Source organism: Aricia agestis, chromosome 19 (genome assembly GCF_905147365.1).
Source record: "Aricia agestis chromosome 19, ilAriAges1.1, whole genome shotgun sequence".
Classification (NCBI taxonomy): Eukaryota; Metazoa; Arthropoda; class Insecta; order Lepidoptera; family Lycaenidae; genus Aricia; species Aricia agestis.
The window spans coordinates 1,571,513-1,592,004 of NC_056424.1; the positions used below are offsets into that span (position 1 = coordinate 1,571,513).

At 43.8% G+C, this 20,492-nt stretch overlaps 1 protein-coding gene across 3 annotated transcripts; it reads right to left on the bottom strand.

Moving 5' to 3' along the window:
* Window positions 1-7,189: 7,189 nt before the first annotated feature.
* LOC121736379 (alpha-tocopherol transfer protein-like) lies at window positions 7,190-19,634 on the bottom strand. 3 transcript variants are annotated; one of them, XM_042127541.1, is made up of 8 exons: window positions 19,501-19,634; window positions 18,884-18,946; window positions 12,278-12,442; window positions 11,224-11,380; window positions 10,769-10,880; window positions 10,118-10,249; window positions 9,536-9,749; window positions 7,190-7,621 (listed from the first exon to the last, which is right to left on the bottom strand). In XM_042127541.1, exons 1-8 carry the CDS (start codon window positions 19,631-19,633, stop codon window positions 7,467-7,469), a joined length of 1,131 nt encoding a protein of 376 aa, XP_041983475.1. In that variant the 5' UTR covers window position 19,634; the 3' UTR covers window positions 7,190-7,466. The 3 variants fall into 3 exon arrangements, with proteins under 3 accessions (XP_041983475.1, XP_041983477.1, XP_041983476.1); XM_042127543.1 differs by lacking the exons at window positions 18,884-18,946; window positions 19,501-19,634 and adding an exon at window positions 15,681-15,765; XM_042127542.1 differs by lacking the exon at window positions 19,501-19,634 and having other exon boundaries at window positions 7,191-7,621; window positions 18,884-19,093.
* Window positions 19,635-20,492: the final 858 nt, after the last annotated feature.

Below are 20,492 nucleotides of genomic sequence, written 5' to 3' on the forward strand. Positions count from 1 at the left end.
AGCAGGGAGAAACACGGCTGGAAAACGAAGGCTCTCGCTCTCGTTATCCGGCTCGGATGAAGGTGGGTCTGAGCGGTCCATCCGGTCGGACAACCGGCGCAAGAAGACCGCCAAAAGAGGACGTGGACGTCCCCCTACCACAGGGGATTACGTAGGCGTGGCTGCCATGAGGAAGCACTATTTAGAGCTGGAGTGTGAGGACCTACAACTTCAAGCGGAAAAAGAGGTCGCTGCAGCCTTGCAGCATGCGCAGCGACGGGCGGAAAAGGAGGCTATTTCCCAGGCGGAACGAGCGGCGATTGACAGACTCCCGGCGGCCACCAAGCTCAAGACCATTGGGGAGCAGGGCCTTGAGCTGATCAAGATGGTCCGCGCCAAAAGCGGCAATCTAAAGGGCACATTCACAAAGACCTTGAGGGAAGGTGAGGCCAAGATCGAGGAGTCGGTCAGCGGCCTTGCCTCTTTAAAAGAGGACACACTGAGACTCGAGGCCGAGAACATTCTCCTCAAAGAGGAATTAACGAGATTGCGAGAAGAGGTGAGTCGGGCCCAGAAGGCGCCATTAAGACCACCTCCTCCAGCAAATGCGGAGGACCCGGTACAACATGACGACTCCGTAATAACGGTCGCCAATCTGCGGGTCATGTTCGAGGAACTCTCTCGCTCGATAATGGAGCGAACCTCGAACATGATCAATGCACGCATTGAGGGCATGCAAGACCGGCTGCTTCCAGCCAAGAGGCTACGTCCTCCACTGGCAGCAGACGGCAAAAGCAAGGAAAAGGATACTCACCCGACAAAGGACTGGCCCGCCATCCCTCAGGCAGGGCCTTCTAGGACGGTGGCTTCTACTCCGGCGGCGACATCTGCACCAGCATCTGAAAAGAAAGCTAAGAAGAAGAAAAGAGCAGGAAAGGAGAAACCGGCAGATCAACAGCCGGCTCCTCCAGTGGCTGCAGTTCCTGGCCCCTCTGAGGGATGGAACACTGTGGTACGAAGGAAGGGGAAGAAGAAAGCGCTACCGAATGTGACGAACACGAACCCCACATACTCGGATGCGACAAGGGCACGGCCAAAAGAGACTGAAAAAATCTCCCAAAAGCCAAAACCAAAAAAGCGGACGAGACGACGGAGGCCCACAGCGCCCGCTACGGCTGCAGTTGTTATTACACTGCAGCATGATGCGGTCGAGCGGGGTGCCACCTATAGTGACGTCATCATGAAGGCCCGGCAAGAGATTAACTTGGCGGAGCTAGGATTGACGGAGGGCGTTCGTGTTAGGCGGGCGGCTACGGGGGCTCAAATTATGGAACTCCCACCCAGTGCGACCAGCGAAACGGCGGATCGTCTCGCCGATAAGATGAGGCTCGTTCTTGCTGGCGTTGCCCGGGTAGCCAGGCCTGTCAAGTGCACGGATATCCGCGTATCCGGCCTTGACGACTCGGTCACTCGTGAGACTGTTTTGGCAGCGGTTGGAACGAAGACGGGTTGCTCCCTGGAACATATCAAGGGGGGCGACGTCCGACAGGGTCCTGGAGGAACGGGTACTATGTGGGTTAGGTGCCCCGTGGCTGCCGCCAACACCTTGGTGGCTGCGGGTCGCTTACTCGTAGGTTGGAGCTCAGCACGAGTGCAGGCTATGGAACCGAAGGCCATGAAGTGCTTCCGCTGCCTGGAAATCGGTCACACCGGGCGGCAATGCACCTCGGAAGTGGACAGGAGTGGCTTATGCTTCCGATGTGGACAGGACGGGCACAAATCGTCGTCCTGCACGGCTAAACCCCACTGCGCAGTTTGTGCTGCAGCTGGGCGAAATGCCAACCACACAATAGGAGGAAAGGGGTGCGCTCCCCCGAAGAAGGGGCGCAACAGAACCAGACAAAATCCCCCTACGGCGGGTCGGCCACAAGACCGACATGGCGAAGACATAGTCATTCATAATGGATAGTAGACCCAAAGAAGTGCTCCAGGTGAATTTGAATCACTGCATTGGCGCCCAAGATCTGTTTTTTCAAGCGTTGGTGCAGTGGCAAATAGATATCGCCATAGTAGCGGAACCCTATCTGGTCCCGGCCCGCAACACCTGGGTTGGGGACTTGACGGAATCCGTCGCTATATACTGCAGTGACACCGGCCCCCCACTCGTGGTGCGGGAGAGAGGCCGAGGATTCGTGGCGGCGGATCGGGGGAAGTATACGATCTTCGGAGTATACTTCTCTCCGAACAAAACGCTGGCCGAATTTGAGGCATTTCTGGATGAGTTGCTGGCGGCAGTCTTAAGAGCGGCCCCGAGACCTGCTCTGGTCGCCGGTGACTTCAATGCCAAGAACCAGGCATGGGGCTCTCCTGTGACCAACGCTCGGGGAGATGCCGTGCTGGAATGGAGCGTTCAGGCCGGCCTGTCGCTTTTAAACCGCGGGGCTGCACCAACATGCGTTCGACCGCAGGGGAGCTCCATCGTTGATCTTTCCTTCGCTAGCCCCGCGGTCCGACGACTGGTCCAGAACTGGAGGGTGGAGGAGGAAGTCGAGACATTGTCGGACCACTTATATATTCGATTCTGTGTCTCCTCCCCAAACCATATCCGGACGGTTCCAAGATCACTAGAAAGTGCATCAGAATTCCCACGATGGTCACTGACCAAATTGGACCCGGAAGCGCTGAGCGAGGCTATTGAAGTGGAGGCCTGGACGCCAAGACCAACGCTTCCTGCTAATGTAAACGCGGAGGCACTCTGGTTCCGAGAGGCTATGACCCGGATATGCGATGCTGCCATGCCCCGCGTTCGTGGTCCTCCTGCAAGAAAGCAGGTCTATTGGTGGACGGACACGATTGCGGAGCTCAGGCACCAGTGCATAAGGGCACGCCGACCTTACCAGAGACAAAGGCGTAGAAGGACGCGCAATGAGTCATTGGAGAGGCGACTCAGATCTGAGTACAGTGCAGCCAAGAGTGCCCTCCATCTGGCTATAAAGCAGGCAAAGGAGGCGGCACGAGAGGAAATGCTGGCGGAACTTGATCGGGACCCATGGGGTCGCCCATATAGAATAGTGCGCAATAAGATCGCCCGCGGCCCGCCAGCTTTGGAGACGCTACCTCCCGAGCAACTCCCAACAATCGTGTCCGCGCTTTTCCCGACTGTTACGGGGGCGGATTCACCGACTAATAACGAGACGGCGCCGCTAGGAGAAATCCCGCCTGTCTCAGAGGGTGAGCTGGATGCGGCAATCCTAAGGCTGAGAGGTAAGAAGACAGCGCCCGGCCCGGACGGAATTCCCGGACGGGTTTGGGTGAAGGCTTTGGGACCACTAAAAGAGAGGCTGCGAGAACTGTTCAGCGCGTGCCTCACCCAGTCGGAGTTTCCTCAACCCTGGAAAGAGGGAAAGCTAGTCCTCCTCAGAAAGGACGGTCGCCCGGCGGATTCACCCTCGGCTTATAGGCCGATAGTGTTGCTCCTCGAGAGAGTGATCGCGTCTAGGATAATTAAACACCTTGAGCAGGAAGGCCCGAATTTATCCGCAGCACAATTCGGCTTCCGCGCACAACGCTCGACCATAGACGCGATCATGGAGGTCAAGGAGTTCTGCGAGGAACGAACGGCGAACGGCGCAGTGGTATTGGCGGTATCATTTGACATCGCCAATGCTTTTAACACCTTGCCATTTGAGGCAATTGAGGATGGTCTTCGTTACCATAGGCTGCCTCTTTATCTGCGCCGTACCGTAGCAGGATACCTGAGACGAAGAACCATAGTAGTCGTTGGACGCAGCGGACGGGTCATAAGGATCGTCACGTGGTGCGGGGTTCCGCAGGGGTCAGTTCTTGGCCCACTCCTGTGGAACATCGGGTATGACCGCGTTCTACGGGCGGCACTTCTCCGCGGGTTACGCCTCGTCTGTTATGCAGACGATACTTACATGCTGGCCTGCGGAGAATCTTTCGAGGAGGCAATACGTCTGGCGAGAGTGGGCGCGGCCCAGATGGTAGCGCGTATTGAGGCGCAAGGGCTGCGAGTCGCAGTCGAGAAAACGGAGGCCATTTTCTTTTATGGACCCCGTAAGCGCCCACCTCAGAACGCGTCCCTCCGAATCGGAGAAATCGATGTGCCAATCGGATCGGTGATGAAATACCTGGGCCTCGTCCTTGACTCAAGGTGGACATTTACCGAACATTTCCGCCGATTGGCACCAAGACTTAAGAAGACGGCAATGGCCCTGGGACGTCTGCTGCCCAATATGGGAGGTCCGGGGTCCTTATGCAGGAGGCTCTACACAGGTGTCCTCCAGTCAATGGCCCTGTATGGAGCCCCGGTGTGGGCAGAGCGTTTAAGCGCCCAAAATAGAGCGCTCTTAAGAAGGCCGCAACGTGCTATGGCGCTGCGAATAATTCGCGGCTATCGCACGGTAGCTGGCGAAGCGGCCCTGGCACTGGCAGGGTCCCCCCCGTGGGACCTGGAGGCTCGTGTACTTTCGGAGGTATATTTTCGTACAGCCGAATACAAGGAACGAGGGGAACGGGTGCCACCAGATCTGGCAACCCGATGGCGCCGACAGGCACGCGTTATATTAATGCGCACCTGGCAGGACCAAATGGCGTCGCCGACTGCCGGCCGTCAAGTGGTCGCAGCAATCCGGCCCATACTTCAACAGTGGATGGCACGTCCCTGGGGCGCCCTTACCTACCGTATGGTGCAGATGCTGACCGGGCATGGCTGCTTCGGTCATTACCTGCACCATACGGCTAGGAGGGAGCCAACGCCCCGTTGCCACCACTGCCCGGACACAGACGATGATACGGCGCAGCATACGCTCGTGGATTGCCCAGCCTGGGTCGAGCAGCGCGTGGAGCTCTGCGCCGTACTTGGACTTGACCTCACTCTCCCGGCCATACTGTCATCCATGGTCCGGTCGAGAGAAGCTTGGGAAGCGGTCTCCACCTTCTGCGAATCTGTTTTATTGCAGAAGGAGGCTGCCGAGAGGGTTCGGGAGGCCCAAGAGGACGCCGACCCCATGAGAAGAAGGCGAGGAGGGCGTAGGCGCGCTCAATACGAGCGCCAACTCCCGCCTTAAATGGGCTCGGGCGACGGATTGGGGAATCCGCCGCCCATTGCACGAGCTCGACCGGTTGAAGAGCGTCCGGTGCCTCGGACTGCTCTCCCGGAGATAGCGGCAGCTGTCGTAGACAGGCAGTCGCACGGCGGATGTTGCTGTGAAGCAAACGCCGCTAACTGGGCCGCTGCAGTTTCGCCCCTGGCGGGTCCGGCGGCCCAGCAACAAGCGGAGGAGGAGGCACCGGTGGGTTTTAGTGGGTAAACCTGGGTGCTCTTCCTTACCACAGCACCTGGGGAGTCCCACATATCCCGGCGGCCTTTTCCCCCGGGCCGTCGGGAATGCGTAACGCATTTCCCACTGTTATAAAAAAAAAAAAAAAGGTCTTAGAATCGGCTACTGGGTACTTTTTATATATTGATAAGTGCATTTGTTCAATAAATAATAGCAAATTATTACAACTCGAGACTGACGGCGACCATTGTTTGTGTGACAGGATAGCCGCGATGGTCGTTGCCATGGCGACATACTTATTTAGTCACTTCAATAAAATAATATGGGCGAAATACTTTATATTATGGCAAAGCAACGTTTGCTGGGACAGCTTGTATTCTAATAAAATAATGGGTTTATTTGAGTTGGCCCGTGGCCGGCACTTATAAAATTAGCCCAAAATTGTATGGGCGTTGGGTCTTCTCCTTTGATTAGGTCTAGTTGTGACCATAAAGTTAATATTAATAGGCCTCTTGGATATCTCTAGTGGCGCGGCGAGTGGCAGATTCAGGCAACACGTGGGTGTCAGAGTGCGATCAGCTGTGAAATACGGTTTACTAGTTAAAAATGAAAACACGTTGAAAACTTTAAAAAGTGGTCTGAATAAGGAAAATATGGGCGGTACGAGGTACTGTTGTGTTGTAGGGTGCAAAAATTCCCAATCTCGGATTCGTGAATTAACGTTTTATTCGTTTCTGAGACGGAATTGGGAAACGTATCGAAATCAACATGCCGATTATTAATCATGCTTAAATCTAAATTTCGCATGAATATTTATAAAATATCACGTGCAAGTTATTTTTAATATCACTGTTTTATGTATAATAATATATTATTGTAATTGAAAAAACGATATAAATAAAATTATTGTCGGTTCAATATTTATTACTAACTAGCTGACCCGGCGAACTTCGTACCACCTAACAGTCAATGAATGTGTTACTTTTTAGCTGAACTAATTTAGGCTTTGATGAACGTAAAACAATGATACAAAATAATATATTTATATAGAATGTACAAAAAAGTAATTAATAAATAATTTTCGAAAATTAATGTCTAAAACAAACAAACAAATATAACAGTAGCTGAACTTTGTCGACATTTTACAAAAAATAAATTTCTGAACGCACACATGATGTCTTCAAAAAAAATAAAGTTGTGGCTTAAAGGTCTCAGCAACCAGGCCATAAGCTCCAAAAAAAATATTTGTTACACTATTTGACAGGATTGGACAACAAATGTTTGACATGTAATAAAGAAATCAGCATCTATTGAAATGATTAAGTATTCATTACACATATCAAGTTTTCATTGTTTTTAAAATTTGACGTATATGACGAAAATCGTCGCTAGGGTTGTTAAATTGTTACCTACGAATTTAAAACTATGACATATTATTCGCTGGACGTGTTCCTCTTTGGTCGTATTGTTGTTTGTGTTTTGGCACATGCGATTAAAATTGTCAGAATCCAATTTTGAAATCTTTATTTTAAATATTTAAAAATAAATTATATCAGCCAGCGCGAGGCACATTTCGTTCATAATCCTAGTGAAACCGACGAATTTGACAGATATTGAAACCTGTCCGTTTGTTTGCAGTCGAACTACTGGTAGTTATGTCTATTGTGCCTATACCTAGTAGTAGCGAGAAGGACGATTCCATTATCGCGGGTGCAATAGTTTGACACACTTAAAGCTTCCTACAGGCAAAATTAAGCATATTTAGGTATTAATAAAATATACACAGACCTACATCAATTTCGGTTTCGTTTGACAGCTCGAGATTGTACTTTTAATAATAATAGTAATAAATATTCTAAAAGTATAAATAAAGCAACAACACACTTAAAGCTACTTAAACTTATAAGTGCTTATAAGTATATTTTTATTTGATAAAATTAAAAAACATCCATGCATCGGATGAGCAAGTAAAAAGTCAGTTCGTCGCCTGATCTCTCGTCAGTCGTATCGGAAACTGGGTTAAACGAGAAACAAGAGAGCACTCCTCAATTTCATACACACATGGACACTATAAAATAACTCCTTTTCGGTTTCAACGTCACTAAAGTCGGAGGCCAACTTCGCATCTTCCTTTTGTGATACTAACAATAGATATCTAATATAACTCTAGTCACATAGTCATCATCAGTCCAGGGTCAACGCCCGGAATGTGCCGACGGTACCGGCGTAGAGGTCGTTGAACTTGTACTGGGAGCGCAGCGCCTCGTCGGTGGTGGCAGACGACATAGTCCTCATCATCGCTCTGTGCTCTTCTGTAGACAGCTGATCCAGATAGTCCACTAGAAGAGATAGATACATAATTATGATTGTATTTCTTTCTGGTATAATCTTTTGGAATACATTGGCCCCGTGTTAATTTCTTACGCCGGTTTCTCTCGCCGGATTAGTTCTCGAAACGGTTTTCCGGAAACCTACTCATAAGAGCCACAACTCATATGCCAATTGCGATGAATCGTTTTCAGGCAAACAATTTTCTGGTAGGGATTTCACGCTAAGATTCTAAAACTTATACATATGAGACGGTTCCAAAAAAATACAATACATTCCCTACGTTCCAGATGACGTTGAAACGCTAACGCTCAAGACTGTAGTTTTTCCCGTTCCACTAGCTTGTGAGCGTCAGTGATACAAACCCAAGTGGAACGGATTATGGATCGTTTTGAGCGTTTTGAGAAAAGTTTAAAAAAAGAACTATAATTTTTTTTATACATAGGTACATTGAACCGAACTTGGATATTACGATCCTTTTCTTCAAGTCGTAAATAAAAGTAATTGTTTATAGTTACATTTATTTTACAAATAAAATACATAATATTATATTTGTTTCGTTTTTAGTACCAGTATTACATTTTTTCATATTTTAATATAGTTAAACTTTTATTACTTAAGTATATGTATTTGAGTTTTCACATTGAATCATATTTTAATAACAAAACCACATACGTTGAATATTGACTATTGTCACATATTATAAACGTTAGGTAACAATACCGCGTAATGCTTAGTCAAGTACGAGGTCAACAGGTATAGGAGAGATGAAAATTAGTATTATATTTTATAAGAAATCATTTGACCTTTCATTTAAAACAATTTATTTTCCAATCAAAATATTTCATTAAATGTTATTTCATTTAATATACATATTTCAATTAAAATATTATTTGTAATGAAATAATATAAAGTTTTTTGTCTCTACTCTGTCGTGAAAACTTTCCGAACATGGCTTTCGCGATATAGTTACGTTAAAATTTAAAAAAAAAACTAGAACGCCCACTTTGACCCATCTTCGTCAAGGGTCGTTTTGAGCGAAAATGATGACGTCATGAGTGACGTCATAGCCGCGATTTAGACGACCCCGGTCGCCAAAGGGAACGGCAGAAGGAGACGTTTTGAGCGTTTTGGTCAAAATTAACGTCATCTGGAACGCAGCCATTGTAAATTAGCGAATGACTTTATATATTTATTTAATGAAAATGTATGCTTAGTGACACAGGATGCACAACCTAAGTTAAACTAAATGTACTATTATCTATTCTGTGGTTAAACCTTATAGTACGGGAGCCGTAGAACAATTTTTTTTTTCATTACTATTAAGCAAATGTTTTGTGCGTAGCTTCATTCTGATAAGACGAACAACATTTTCATTTGCGAAAAATCTTGAAAGTGGTAGCTAACAGAGATAGAAAGGATTTCATACTTTGAATTGATGGTACCTACTAAAATATGAAATCCTTTCTATCTCTGTTAGAGCCTACCACTTTCAAGATTTTTTGCAGATAAAAATGTTGTTGATAAGACATCAAAATGAAGCTACTCACAAAAAATTAGCTTGATAGTAATAAAAAAAAATGTTCTAGGGCTCCCGTACTTATTAAGAGTACCACCCAAGAAAATGTATGGAATTTGCCTAAACCTATAGCGATTGGGACTCTGTTTTCGTTAGGGCTTAAAACCCCTCGGAATTCGGACACAGCTTGACATATTTAATATTACATACAGCCCTACTAGACAAGTGCCAAGCGATTATCGTAATCGCCAACAAAATGTATGCGATTTGACATAAATCATCGCTTCCCTAGCGAGTACTACTGTCAAATCCCATACATTTTGTTGGCGTTTTCATAATCGCTTGCCACTTGTCTCTAGGCCCAGGTCTCGTGAAAAAGCTGAGCACTTCGAATAATTGCTCTCACCTTGCAAATCCTTAAGTGACTTTTCCCCGCCTCCATACTCCTGAGGCAGTATGCTCTTAGGGTAGTACTGGTGGAGGTCTTCCGGCGTCTTGACCACGGATATCCTGTCTGCTGTCTTCTTTTTGATGAAGGGTTTGACGATGGCCAGCAACGCGTTGACCACGGAGGAGGAGGTGACACAGTCCACGCGGTTGAGGCGGAGTTGGAAGCATTCCTGAAGAGGGAAAAGAGATGGTAAATTGCTGAGAGAAAAGGACAAATAGATTGAAGACGTAGCAATATTATGTTATTATTTGCTGGAATTCAAACAGAGGTAAGGTTTACTTAGAATGACAAAGCCACAACTGGACAAGAAAGACAACGCCTCACAAACCATAAAGCCTTCTAACGTTAACAGGTAACTCTTGTCTATTTGTTTGAAAGTCCGTAGAAAAGGGTAAATATTTTTAACAAAACAAAAAATGTATCGGCAGATGCGGCGGTAGGTGCGCCTGTGGTGAGAACATATTATTAAATTCCACGACGCAAGAGGAACTTAAAGATTTAAACGCGGTTTTGGTTACAGAGTGTCTATTTACTGACCATGCAGATCTGATAGTTGGTCTTGAAGTCGTTGAAGTTGGCGGTGAGGGCCTCCGCGACGTCAGCCCCCGTCATGTCCACGATCATGTCTACCGCGCGGTGGTAGTCGTGGAGACGGAGATATTCCACCAACTGAAGGAGAAATTGAGGAGTGTTATGGTTTAAGAGCGATTTTGATACCTAATTCTATTCACCGCGTTGCTGGGTTATGGGTACTTGTACTAAAACGCCTCCGTGGTCCAGAGGTTTAGCGCGTGGTTCTTGACTCGGAGGCCGTGGGTTCGATTTCCGCGTTGGAAACCTGCTATTTCCAAGTTTGGTTAGGACAATGCAGACTGATTGTCTGACAAGTAAGGTGATCCATGCATCGGATGGGCATGTAAAAAGTCGGTCCTGCAACTGATCTCTCGCCAGTCGTGTCTTCTGTCGGTTATGAGAGTAAAGGAATAGAGAGTGCTCTTGTGTACTGCGCACACACTTGGGCACTATAAAATATTTCTGCGTTGCAGCTTGGTTGTGGAGGACGTGCAAACAACGACAAACGACAACAACAAAAAACATAACAAAGAGAAGTTTCATAAAAATACAATTAGTGCTTAATAATTTTTGATTGTCGCCTTTATGCGTCATTATGCTTTTAGGTGTACTCACAGCAAACGAGGTCTTATAGAAGAGGTTGAGGACTTTGGGCGCGAAGCAGTTGAACTTGACGAAGAGTACCCTCGTGTGGTCCTCCGTCAGCTGCGGCAAAACCAGCTGGTACCTGGAATGAACAGATCTTAATTAGGTTTTTGATGACAAAATATAGATAATAATATTAAAAAAACAATGCTACTGGTCTGATTAGAGGAATGGAAGGATGTATGTACATCTAGAATCTAGACAGAGAGCTAGAGAGCTAGACCAAGTCCTTTCTGTGTAGTACCGCAGTCCGCAAGGTCAATGACCGTCGTTGCCCTGATGTTTAGGACATATATTTTTCAATTTTTTTTTGTCAAGCCTCTTTACAAAGGCAGTGTGCCCAAAGATTTTCTGATTTTACCAAACCTTATTTTCTATACTCTACAGAGTTCTAAAAATGCTGAAGTTTTTTGCCACAAACCTACCCCATGCCATTGAGTCCAAGGATCTCTTTCTTCACGTCTATGAGTGCAAACTGGTCCGGGGTGAGACCCCGTATGGTGAACAGCTTGTCCAGCGACGCCTTGGCCCGCTCCAGGGAACCCTTAGATGCCACGATGGTGTTCTCCAGGTATTCGGGAGCTGGAATATATGGATGTGTTTGCTTTACTCCGGATAGTAATCCCTGTTTTCCAAATGCAGCACCACCTGATCACCTGGATGAGTGGCAGTCTTCCACCGTGCATTTTTCGCGTACCTTTCTGCCACTAGTTTTACACTACTAACAACATCATCTCAGTTACGTTTAAAGGAATTTAAAAGAAAAGTTTTCATATTTCCGGAAGCAACCGTTTAGCTGGTAGAAGGGGGGGGGGCACTGGACTCTAATTTCAATAAGAGCTGCAAGGCCAAGTCTTCTCGACCTGGCAAGGACGAGAGCAGGGGGTGCGATGAGGAGGGCTTCATATTGGTGGAGGAAGAAGAAGCCCGCCGCCCGCAACCTTTGCGGCACCGCACCATATGTACCTGAGCTGCGTCTGCGTAGCGAGGTCCCCGCGACGCCCCTGTACATATTCCGCCTGCACTAGTCTATGGAGGTCGAAGACGTCGTGGACTACATATTCAGTAAGAAGACATCCCTCCGCCTGAGTGTCGAACGTCTGCAGTCTCGCCACAAGGTCAACGCATCTTCTGTCGACCTTTGAAGCGGAGGAATTCTGGCCGACTTATGTGGTTTACCGAAGGTTCCGGGGAAGACTCCGGAATGAAGCGAGCGTCACGTCGCCGTTAATTCGTGATAAAGTGTAGTTATTAAGATTATAATTATTAATATGTATGTTAGACATTATGGTATATATTGTATGGGCCTACGTAGCCTGATTATAAATAAATAAGTTAACACAACGCATCAATGTGACATAATACGGAAACCGATAGTGATGATCTATATGTAGCATATCATAAAATCTGTATGGATGTCATAACGGTGCGGCGCAATAGCAATGTGAGCTCACTCTAACAAATTATACTAAAACTCACGAAAATCCTTGTGTCTGAAATGCAGCTGCTGGTGTATCCACTCGTCCAGGATCCTCACAGCGTCCTTCATCTCCCCTGGCTTATCCAGGTTTATACTCCGCCGGACCGCCTCCAGGGTTTCCGGTCTTAGCTTCAGGTAGCTGCCGAGGGGTACGGACTCCATGGCTGGAAACAGCATAAACCGTAATGTCTGATGAGCTCTCTTGTTTTGTGATGGTTATATATTTCGACAGAAATGCAACAGACGGCATTGCTGTTGCAAAAAAAATATTCAAAAATATTTTTTGACACTCGAAGTATCTCGGTACCAAATTTCAGGCAGGCAGACAGACACACACTTAGTATGGATCTATGCAGTCTATGCTAGCGCTTAAAAACATCCACCAATCAACAACACCAACGTTATTATGCTGGCTTCTTACGGCGCGTAATATCACGAGCCGCGCCGCGCCGAGCCGATTTGTACTCGCGAGCATGAGTAATATGTATTCTGTGCTCGCGAGCGAGCACGAGCCAACAGGCGAGTCCGCGCTACCCGTTCTCACGTCTCGACCTCGCATGTTGGGTCCGGCCGCGGCCGATGGTAGATTAATTTTCTTCTCTAAGCTCACTCACGTTACCACGCGCCACCCCGAGTATGCTAGAGTCTCTACGAGCCTGCTCGAGTCACGCCGAACCGCGTCTTTGAAGTTACTGACTTCAAAGGCGCGGACAATCGGATCGGACGCGAATTGTGATATAACGCGCCGTGGCCCGTGAGAAAGCTTAAAACAGATAAAATCTTGTTCCACTAGCTCAGCGACGTATTTCGTAATATTATTGACCGTCTAGGGTTGATATTGAACATCGCGCGCCTTCAATTTAATTGTCAAATTACAAATAAACTGTTTAATAAAATTGAAGTGTGACATTGCACAATAAATTGATCGTCTTGATCCAATGAGTTTCTAAAATACTAGAGTAGCAATGTCTTACAAAAGATTCTCAGAAATGCGTAACCACTTTTTTGTTCAAAAGACAATGTCAAGTCATATATTCGTTATGTCATGTATGTGAGATATGCCTGCAGGCATCTTCGAAGTGGCAACGCGTTGCTACCGTAAACTTCCAATCTAGTTACGTTAGTAACATAGAATATCATTGTCTTGATTGCTCAGAAACCGACCAAAAAATTGGTATCAAAATATAGACTTTAGTCAAATATAAGTATTTTGTTTTAAATGTAATAAAATGAGGAAACATCTAGCGGAAAAATACCACGGCACAGACATGAGACAAGACGTCGTAGAAGACCTTTTAATTGGGTACCTAATTAATTAGTTTTGTTACACACGGTTAACTGTATAAGTACTTATACAGTTAACAGTGTGTTACAAAACTAAGTGAATTATACTTTAGGGTGTGTACACTGAATGGTGTGTACGTGTTCCTTGTAGAGAGTTCACTGTGAAAGTAGCAGCGCTCAAAGACCATTTTTTTCACTCTTGTATGGGTAAGGGTCACGAGCGTCACGAGTTTCCCCATGCAAAAGTGAAAAAAAAATCGATCTTTCAGCTACTTTCACAGTTAACTCTCTACAAGGGATATCACGACACACGTACACACCCTAAAGTAAGTATTAAGTATCTATCACTTAATTTTGTTACACACTATACTTTTTGAACGCGAAAATCAAACCTACCGACCTCGAACTCCTACTGCCACTGAAGTACTGAGCTTATAATAAATGGTTTTCAAAATTAAAACAACATCCTATTAATAAATTGTTGTATTTAATTATTAATGTGTTATTCTAAAAGCGAGACCGCACTAGACGCCACCATAAGCTGCAGACTGCAGTGGAGCGGCGCGCCGCGCCGCACGACTCATCATCAGAAAGGAACTTTTTGGAACTCGTCTCGCCCCATATAAATCGCCGCAGGTAGACGAGCCAATCAATCAGTTCAGTTTGAGCGATCTTCAAGGCGACTTCGAAGTAAAAACAAGTGATCAAGAGTGATAACTACGACTTGGCTACGACCTAGGACAGTGATAGTGCTTATAACCTTCCTCAATAAACGGCCTATCAAACACTGAAAGAATTTTTCAAATCGGACCAGTAGTTCCTGAGATGCGTTCAAACGAACAAATTAGCTCTTCAGCTTTATAATATTATAAAAATATGTATACGCTCAGACCAAATAAAACGTATTTTTATTTGGTCTGAATGTATACGTATAACTAGATTGAATGTGTCTGAGATCTGAGTGCAGAGGTACTGTATTATTTTGCTCTATGGTACAGACTGCAAAGTGCGGCCGGCCGCACTTTGCGGCAACGCGACGGAGCTACGCGACGCGACACAAAACGCCAGAGTCCCTAGCCAAGACGTTTTCTTTATCCCTTCAATGGCAATCAAAATGTAGATATGGAATTGACATTTTTGATTTTTTTTCAAACATTTTTGATTCACAAATTGACATTGGATAAAATAAGGTCGACTTCTACTTGGTATGTCATTTTATGTCAATTCCATACGTTTTGATTGGCGACTTGCCTAGGCCGGCTCAGGAGACAGAACTATGAAATGTGAAGAATCGCATTGCTTCGTTACAGCGTAATTTTGCTTAGTGCAGTCTTACTTAAGAATGCTATTAAATACCTAAGTATTATATTAATAAGTAATGGGGCGTCCATAAATTACGTGAGGTGTTTTTTTAGATTTTCTGGCCTTTCCCCCCTCCCCCTTGAGAGATTCCGTGAGATTTTATTCAACCCCCTCCCCCACCCCCTAATCTCACGTGAGATTTTTAAAATTTGGGTTTCTTACGTAAACGCGCTGGATTGATTGACAGTCAGTAGATGTAATATAACTAACGTGACCATTAATGTTTTTATCAGAGCAGGAAATCATCGGAATTGTACATAGAATAAAAAGAAAGTCAGCCAAAAGTGAGTAGGACTCGCGCACGAACGGCACGAAAAAGCAACCCTTAATTATCAGGACGAACGAAGCAAGCCCAATAACATTTTATGGTATTTTTTGTAACAATGAGAAAAAAAAAACATGAGATTTGCCCCCCCCCCCCCTCTCCCCAACGTAAGATTAGATGAGATTTGACTCGATCCCCTCCTCCCCTTAAACACCTCACGTAATTTATGGACGCCTCCTAATAACATTATACCTACAGTACCTCTGTAGGTACTTGTCTAACTAAAGTACTAAAAGGCCAATTACTTATAGTTTTAAGCTAGAATTGCTAGAATATTATTAGAGATAAAATTATAATGTTTTCTATTTATTTATGTGACTTACACAATCACATTGATATTTTAAACCCACTTTTGGTATATTTTTAACATTAGTAACGGAGTTATGGACTATAAAATAATGAAAAAAACATTAAATGTGCATAATATTTACCTATTTCCTCTAGTTAGATTAAATCCGTTAACACAACACGAACTAAAAATATATTTTCACAAGTTACGGTAACAAACTCAACACATCGCTGTCAAGGTGTACAATAAAGACCAAATATACATAACATTACGAGCAACCTTGATTTTTATTAACCGCCCTATAGACGAACAAGTTTTTCTACTAAACAGATAAGACGACATTTCCCTGCACAGTGAGAACTGTCGGAAAATATTATAAAAAAATTGTATCATTATTTTTATTACCTATTTGACCGAGCTTGGCTCGGTATTCGATAAAACACGAATAAAATTACATTTTCTAAAAAATATTCCTAGCTAGATCGATTTATCGCCCTCGAAACCCCCTATATACTAAATTTCATGGAAATCGTTGGAGCCGATTCCGAGATTCCAATTATATATAATACTAGCGTTGCCCGCGACTTCGTCCGCGTGGACTTTATAGTTGTTCCCATACATCGATTGAGTCGTTTACGCGCAAATCAGAAAAGTATATTGTGTGGAAATCGCACATTTTTCCGGGACAAAAACATTCCTTGTCCCAGATTCAAATTAGTATGTCCAATCTCCATGCCAAATTTCATCAAAATAGATTAAATAGTTTAGGCGAGAATCATAAAAGTTTATTGTGCGGGAACCGTATATTTTCCGGGATAAAAAGTATCCCTTGTCCTTTCCCGAGACTGAACGTATTGCTATACCAAATTTCATCAAAATAGATTGAATAGTTTAGACTTTAGGCAATAATCATAAAAGTTTATTGTGCGGGAACCGGGACAAAACATTTTCCGGGACAAAATTAGTATTCCTTGTCCTTTTTCGAGACTCAAAGTATCTCCATACCAAATTCCATCAAAATAGATTGAAAAGTTTACAGGCAAATCATAAAAGTATATTGTGCAGTAAACAGTAATTTTTCCGGGACAAAATGTATCCTATGTTTTTTCGGGACTCAAAGTATCATTACTTATACCAAATTTCAGCAAAATGGGTCCAGCCGTTTACGCGTGATGTCGTGACGACACGAAATATAACATTCCGCGCAGCTTCACCCGCGTAAATAAGATATTTCACAGACAAATTAGTCCACAAAAATAGCCTATGATCCTTCACGTGGTCTACTTCTTACCTGTGCCAAATAACAGAAAAATTGCTCCAGTAGTTCGTGAGATACGCCCTTTCAAATAATTTGCCTCGTTTTTTTCCACATTTTCCTCTATTTCTTCGCTCTTATTAGTCTTAGCGTGATAAAATATAGCCTATAGCCTTTCTCGATAAATGGGCTATCTAACACTGAAATAATTTTTCAAATCGGACCAGTAGTTTCTGAGATTAGCACGTTCAAATAAGCCCTTTCAAATAATTTCCCCAATTTTTTCCACATTTTTCTCTATTTTTTCGCTCTCATTAGTCTTAGCGTGATACAATATAGCCTATAGCCTTTCTCGATAAATGGGCTATCTAACACTGAAAGAATTTTTCAAATCACACCAGTAGTTCCTGAGATTAGCACGTTCAAATAAGCCATTCCAAATATTTTTTCCCGTTTTTTCCACACTTTCCTCTATTTCTTCTCTCCTGTTAGCCTTAGCGCAATAAAATATAACTTATAGCCTTTCTCGATAAATAGGCTATCTAACACTGAAAGAATTTTTAAATCGGACCAGTAGTTCCTGAGATTAGAGCGTTCAAATAAGCCCTTCCAAATAATTTTCCCCCGTTTTTTCCACACTTTCCTCTATTTCTTCGCTCCTATTAGTATTAGCGTGATAAAATATAGCCTATAGCTTTCCTCGATAAATAGGCTATCTAACACTGAAAGAATTTTTCAAATCGGACCAGTAGTTTCTGAGATTAGCGCGTTCAAACAAACAAACCAACAAACAAACAAACTCTTCCGCTTTATAATATTAAGTATAGATACAAGAATTGCTCGTTTAAAGATATTCTTATAGCTTATCAAAGCCTGTAGCCAAGACGTTTTCTTTATTGCTTCTCTATAGAATCACCGATGAATGTATGGAATTGACATAAGCGTTTGATATAAATGTTATTTCCATACATTTTTATCGGTGGTTCTATTATGAAGCGATGAAGAAAACCGAAAACGTCTTGGCCAGGGGCTCAGGGCGCTTTGCCGCGACTCGCGTCTTTCAGGTAGGGTTCCCAACCCTCCCGGATTGCCCGGGAGACTCCGGTAATAATGCTTAACCTCCCGTCCTCCCGGAGAACGATAATTTCTCCGGTTTTTCAAAAACTGATAATTATTGCATAATTTATAACTGACTTAGTGAAAAATTGTAAGATGAAGTTGGATTGGACAATCCTATTTAAATCTGTTCGAAGAAATTCGCTTGGATTAACGACTACCTTACGAAATTGAAATTGAGAAATTATCCTGAGACTATGTTCTTTCTCAATCCCCCCCCCCCCCCCCCCCTACAATTCTCCCGGGTTGGTCCTTTCGAGAGTTGGCAACCCTACTTTCAGGGCTGCTATAGGCTAAAGGTACTTTCACTTTGAACTCTCTACAGACTACAAGGAACACATACACGCCCTAACCATAACACACCCTGTATACAACTGCGATAGAACAATATTATTGTGGTCTATGGAATTTTTACTTTTGTAACAGAGGCAATATATAGTATAATTACCAAACTATAGGAGTTTCTCTTGCTCTGCTGGAAGAGCTTATTTTTAGAAATAAGCAAATGCTTTATCTCGTCTTTTAGTGTAAATTGTTATGTTGTAAGAGTTTCATGTGCACAATCTAATTTAAAAACTCGTGTCAGTGTTTGTGCGCGAATTCCTCCTAAACGGCTCAACCGATTTTAATAAAATGTTGTATGTACCTTCTATCAGAAAAGTTGATTCCTAGGCAGACCTATGTAGTTTGGTAGCGTTACGGTCTACGTCAAAACCAGCTTACCCAGCCGACTGATCACAAATAGAAAATATAACATAATTGACATGATCCGACCAAATGGCGTTGGTCTGTCAACTGCCTAGGAATCAATTTCCTCGATGGTACATTCGTTCTATTTAAATGTAAGTAACTATTTTATCTACTTTTTATATTGATACTTACTAGAAATTAATTATAAATTATATGGCAAAACAATGTTTGCCGGGTCAGCTAGTAAGTAATAACTAATAACTAATAAATTAAATAAAACTCACTGAGATTTCGGCGTTCGCACTGATGACTCACTGCTTCTGCGGTTTGCGATAAAAATTCCACACCTTATCTTAAACGACATCAAGGTCAACATACACTATACATCGATCGACGAGAAAGAAATTCAGACAAAATATAACCTCCTTTAAAACAATCGGTTTAAATCTTAAATGAAATAACTTTAGGCACCTTTAGGTTCGTTTTAATGAGTCCGCACGTACGCGCGGATTGGCGGCTAAACCGCGAGATGACATGCAAAAGTATGTAGATGACAGCGCGACCGCCCCGCTAGAATATTTGATGGAAGCCCCGCTATTTAAATAAATCGTTAAATAAGTACTTGCTTGTGACATCACGGTGTGTGCCTGGTGTGCCTACACCTGTTCTGAGGCCTACCTCAAAACAGGTGTAGGCGGTGCGTTCGCCCCATTTTTTTAACATGGGGAAATGTTTTATCCCCGCATCCCCGACAGATTGGGAATATCGGCCGGGGTATTGTGGGTCTCCTGCTTATTCTATCCACTAAAACCCCATGGTGCTCCACTCGCGGTTTGGTCGTTACAGCATATAAATCTAGATTAATACAGTCGGTTAATTAAAAAACAATAGCGGGCGTTACGTCTCATCCGCGTAGTAACTGAGAACGATAACAATTTGAAGTGTTGCTGAGTCAGCTGTCTTTTATAAGTGCGACATACGATAATTGCACAGCAATATGATGAAAAAAACAGGAAAATGTACTGTATTATCATTATTCACTAGATACTTGTTATATAACGGACGTGACATGTTATGAATGCACCTGACCCTAACTTGACAACCTACTAGATCAAAATCTGTAAGGTCTAGAAAACTGATTTTTTTACACAAGTAACTTCAGTTCATGAAGATTAAATGCTCAAGACGAAAATACGATTGCTGAAAAAATGCTCTATAGTTTCTTTTTTACAAAAAACCTTATTTAGACACATTTTTGCGATCTTCGAAGTTTGCTGTAAAATATAAAACCTAAATTTGCTCAAAGTCAAAACACTTGTTTCATAATTATTCAAGTAAAACCTAGTAAAACTAACTTGGCCCATGATTTCGTGTAGGTAGGTATTTTATGATATGAAAGACGGGCGTGGCCGATTGAGTGTGAAGAGAGGACGACATGGGCGTACCTAGGTTCTGGGCCAGGGGGGGGGAGGGCAAATTACCCAGGTTCTGGTGCCGGGGGGGAATTACCCAGATTCTGGACCAGGGGGGGCAAATCAGATTTTTTGTATTGCAGACAAATGGCAAAAATTCGTTTTTATTTTTTTTCGTTAAAATAGGGTATTTTAAGAATAAACTTAAATTAAATAATTTTGAAATTCATTGGCTAGTTTTTTCTCATTAATTTTTTAAAGTTTCGCTCTGACGTCATCATCGGCGGCGAATCGACCTCTGCAGTATGTTTTAAATTTCCTTTCAATCTTATTTATAATGGCTGGTTCGTCAAATGCAAGTTCTCATTATGTGAAAGCTGATACGAGAAGCTTACCAAAAGTTCGAAACGTAATGTTGGTCGAATTTATTGCTAATTTAACGCCATTGAAGGTCAAACTAAGGTTAAACATATTTGTTCAA